This window comes from Penaeus monodon, chromosome 24 (assembly GCF_015228065.2).
Source record: "Penaeus monodon isolate SGIC_2016 chromosome 24, NSTDA_Pmon_1, whole genome shotgun sequence".
Classification (NCBI taxonomy): Eukaryota; Metazoa; Arthropoda; class Malacostraca; order Decapoda; family Penaeidae; genus Penaeus; species Penaeus monodon.
Window position 1 is genome coordinate 27,295,621 of NC_051409.1, and position 266 is coordinate 27,295,886.

The 266-nt window shown below is 53.4% G+C and overlaps 1 protein-coding gene across 1 annotated transcript in view; it reads left to right on the plus strand.

Annotated features, from left to right (window-relative positions):
* The window catches only part of LOC119588702, a 103,718-nt gene that overhangs the window by 65,022 nt on the left and 38,430 nt on the right, over nt 1-266 (plus strand). The window contains 1 exon segment of the mRNA XM_037937340.1: nt 49-234. Within this exon segment, the coding sequence (XP_037793268.1) occupies nt 49-234 (186 nt within the window).

Here is a 266-nt window from a genome sequence, read left to right on the forward strand (position 1 = left end):
ACTACTTCCCTTTTCTCAACGGCAGTCCCTCCTGCTCTCTCCCCGCAGATCATCGAGTTGAGACGAAACCCGCAAGGCACCATCGAGAAGCGCATGGTTCGGGCGACGCTGAAGCCCCCTAAGAGAACCGACAGTGACTCCGACGTGTCCGACATGCAGGAGCAGATCAAGAAGGCGGAGAACGATAGACAGATATTCATAAGAAGGCTGCACGAGCGGGAACAAATGCTGCAGGTGAGGGCGATGCTACGTGTTTTTTTAAATAT